We start from the raw sequence: 4,335 nt of genomic DNA, 5'->3' as shown, positions 1-4,335 counted from the left end.
CATCATCACTGGGGGGCGAAAAATGGGTTGTATACAACAACGTCAAACGCAAGAGGTCATGGAGCAAAAAAGAGGAACCGGCTCAAACCATTTCCAAAGCCGATATTCACCAAAAAAAGGTGATGCTGTCTGTTTGGTGGGATTTTAAAGGAATCGTTTTTTTTTTGAGCTTTTACCGGATTACACAACGATTAATTCGGAAGTCTACTGGCATCAGCTGGACAAACTGAATGATGCACTTCAACAGAAAAGGTCAGAACTAATCAACAGGAAAGGTGTAGTGTTTCACCAAGACAACGCGAGACCTCACACAAGTTTGGTCACTCGCCAAAAGCTTTTACAGCTTGAATGGGATACAATGCTACACCCACCATATTCTCCAGACCTGGCACCATCGGATTATTATTTGTTCCGGTCACTCCAAAATTTTTTAGACGGTAAAACCTTCACCTCAAATGAGGAGGTCAAAAACCTCCTCGATCAGTTTTTTGCCAGCCAGACTAAAAATTTTATGAGCGTGGAATTATGCTACTACCAGAAAGATGGCAAAAGGTGTTGGACCAGAACGGTCAATATATAATTTAATAAAGTATTTGTTTATTATACGAAAACTGTCTTTCATTTCCATAAAAAAAAAAACGAAATGACTTTCCGAACAACCCTATATAATAAGGGATTGTTTACAAAGGAGTGTTAGGAAGGAAACACACCCAATCCATCCAACTATTCTAACCAAATTTTAATAAATTATCATTATTATTATAAGTAAATTACGCTAGCAAGATTACTATTTATAGAGAAGAGTAGAAACCTAAACCGAAGTCAACGAGTTTACTATACAAAGATTCGTGCATAGGAGGTAAGGACAGAAAATGGAAGAGTTGCTGTGTGATAAACAACTGCACATCAATTTCGGTATTGCCTATTGTCAAATACAAAATATAATTAAAGGAGTATTCGTTTCCCAAAAACGGTTGTATGCGATCCTTATAGTATAAAAAGCAATCGAAGCTAAAAGTTCCATGGGCTGGCGTCAAATCGGATGAGCGCAGCTTTACCGCGCAACGACTTTTAAGTCATCTTCTTCGAGAACAATTTGGGACTGCGGCTGACATCCTCAGTGGTAGTGCTGCTTTGAAAACGTGAACGTAGATTATATCTCGAAGTCTCGACCCTATAACTTAGACCACGGTCCTATAGCCCGAATCTTCATTCTACTATGGATTCCGGCAGTGAAAGCCTTTGTTCCTAATTACAATGTATAATCCAGTTTCATTGTAGGTTTTAATTATGAATAATCATTCTCACTATTTTATGACAGTGACTTTACTACTGTTCCCTAATGACTTCCTTCTTTGTATCAAAATAAAACGAAGAAGAAATTGGATCTTGCATTCACATTCACTGATTTTTTAGTTCAACACATATCTGCAGTAACTAGTTTTATGTATATGTGCAGCAGATAATTATTCTACATTGTAGATATAATTACTTCTTACGGCAAATATAAATAAAGAACGAATTTCCGTTTACGTAGTAATCGCACTATAAAATGTCAAAACCATGTTAAATTATTTATTGCCAATTAAACTGGTTGAAGTCGTTTTAATTTCAAAATTTTATGTAATATCTAATCTTTTTACATTTTCTGCTTTCGTTTCAAATATTTTCGGAAAGTCTTTTGTTTAAGAACAATAGGGAAAGGATGTGACAGACGGCAATGTTTTCCTAATATTTATACATTAGATATACTCTTTATTTAAACAAACAGTTCTGCTAAAATAAACTTATAACAAAATTAAAAAACAATTAACAACAATATCAACAATTCTTTAAACAAAACAAAAATATACTTCTAAATATCTTACTACATACAACAATTGAAGTCTTTTCTATCATATTATTAATTATAATAAATTAGACTAAAATGGTGCGCTCACATTGCCATCTGGATAATCGCTCTTAATCAGATCACTTGCTTTTTCTGCTATCATAATAACTGGAGCATTAGTATTACCCCTTACAATGAGTGGCATTATGGAAGCATCCACGACTCTCAGCTTGTTGACTCCATAAACTTTCAGCGTGGGATCCACGACAGCAGTCGGATCACTGCTAGGTCCCATTTTACAAGCACCAGCAGGATGGAAGATGGTCGTGGTATAAGACTGAGCCACGCAAGTCCAATACTCGTCAGATCCAAATGCACATTGTTGACAAGCGGGTAAAGGGGTTGTTACGAGATTAACACCGATACTTCTAAAGGAATTCGTTTGTAACAAATTAAGACTTTGCTTGACTCCTTCTACCATTCTTAAAAGATCAATGGGATCGGAGAAAGTATTTGAAAATACAAGAGGAGGTGAAGTTACAGGATCCGTGGCGTTCAACATAATCCTGCCTCTACTGGCTGGATTAAGAAGAATGGGCCTGACCATAAGACCCGTATAATAAGCTAATGGATTAACATTAGTCATGGCTGTTAGGAGAGGGTCTGTGAAATAATCTTGAACATTCACTCTGTCGAAGGAATATTGGATATCGGGTCGATCAGCAGACGTTTCGTACCTCGTTTGAACCATCGCATTAGCCTGAAGAGGTCCTGTGGCTGAAAGGGGACCAGTCCTTTGACTTTGATAAAGTCGAGCATCGTTCGCCCTCTGATTGTAATCCACATTTGTAATGGTGGCATTCGAAAGGGCAAATACAACTCCATCAATGGTTGTATGATCTTGCAAGTTGAATCCAACTCTCAGATTCTGTATAACTGGGATGCCCAACTGAGATAAATGTTCGGCAGGACCGACGCCACTCACCATTAGTATTTTGGCACTGTACGCACCTCCGGCTGATAAGATTACTTCTCTTCTTGCAAAAACAGTTCGTCGAACTCCGGTCTGGTCAATATATTCGACTCCATTCGCTTCTTTCCTGTTAGGATCAATGATTACACGAGTGACATACGAATTGGTCCTGATAACGAGATTTGGTCTTTGATTCCGAATTGGTCGGATAAATGCGGCATTCGTGCTCACTCTTTCACCATTGCCTGTCGTGGTTTGTAAAATAGCCACACCTAGTTGAGTCCGACCCGCATTTTGGTCAACCAGAGGCATTCCAAGTTGACGGAAAGCGTTAATAATTGCCCAAACATTTGGATCTTGATACTGTTGAATTGATACGGTTTGATAACCGTTGAAACCGTGGAACTGTGGGTTTATATAATTTGGACTTCTGTTATTTTCTGATTTCCTGAAATAAGGAAGAATCTCGTTATAGCTCCATCCGGGATTGCCCAGGGCTGCCCATTCATTGTAATCATCTGGAGTGCCTCTAATGTAGATCATGTAGTTGATAGTGGATGAGCCGCCCATGACTCGGCCGTGACCCCAATAACACTGCCTGTTTGGTCTAGCAAGACAGCTTTGGGTCTGTGGCTGAGTTAACGTTGCCCAATCGATGTTTGATCTTTGTAACAATGGAGCAAATGATGGGGCACTTGTGACATCCGGCTCTTCAGGACCTGCTTCGAGAAGAAGTACCTAATTCATAAAAAAACATAGGTTAACTGTTGCAATTGGGCTCTCTGTAATATTTAAGAAACGAATCATCTTACATCCTCAGTTTGTGATATATGTATAATTATTTAAACGTTTAAATTTTTGAAGTCAATCTACCGTTATTTTGAAAAATGTTTCACCATCATGTGATCCGCGTAACCAAAATTTATTATTTAGTAGTTGCATACTTTTTGGATGTTGTTCATACACTTCTTCTACCACACTTCGGTTAGGTAATCAATAAGTATGGACAAAAAATTTTAAAAATAAATTTTAACTTATTAAGTACCAAATGTTTTACAAGGACAGTAGAAAGCATGAAATTGTTTATACTTTGTAATTAATTAATAAATTTCTCTATTCCAACTCCGTGACATTATTTTGTCATATGAACCGTTGCGTTATACGAATCAATAATTGCACGGTAGCATAATTAAGCGATTAATTTATTATTTTTTTATTAATCAACCTTCGTGGACTTCTCACAAGCCTAAAAAACTTCAGCCTTGGAACAACGGTGTCCGCAGAAGAATTAAGCTCTCTATTGTGCCTACAAGCCTACGAGGGTGGATTGATAAGTTTCCGGCCTGACCAAGAAAAACAAGGTTTTTAAAAATTTTTTTTTTTTATTTCTCAACATAATCTCCTCCAAGGCTGATACATTTCTCATAGCGGTGTTCCAGTCTATTAATGCCATCTCTATAGACTGATTCGTCAAGCTCCTCAAAATAACCATTTACAGCTTCGATTACTTCTTCATTGTCCGCAAATCTCT

The 4,335-nt window shown here is 37.5% G+C and overlaps 1 protein-coding gene across 1 annotated transcript in view; it reads right to left on the bottom strand.

Annotated features, from left to right (window-relative positions):
• Nucleotides 1–1,922: 1,922 nt before the first annotated feature.
• LOC108734111 (glucose dehydrogenase [FAD, quinone]-like) overlaps nucleotides 1,923–4,335 on the bottom strand; it is a 6,842-nt gene continuing 4,429 nt past the window's right edge. Inside the window, exon 2 of the mRNA XM_018465509.1 lies at nucleotides 1,923–3,542. Within this exon, the coding sequence (XP_018321011.1) occupies nucleotides 1,923–3,542 (1,620 nt within the window). The remainder of the gene's footprint in view (nucleotides 3,543–4,335) is intronic.

The sequence above is a fragment of the Agrilus planipennis genome, unplaced genomic scaffold, assembly GCF_000699045.2.
Source record: "Agrilus planipennis isolate EAB-ADULT unplaced genomic scaffold, Apla_2.0 scaffold65, whole genome shotgun sequence".
Lineage (NCBI taxonomy): Eukaryota > Metazoa > Arthropoda > Insecta > Coleoptera > Buprestidae > Agrilus > Agrilus planipennis.
Note: the sequence above shows the minus strand (reverse complement) of the source record. Positions and strands in the feature narration are given on the sequence as shown.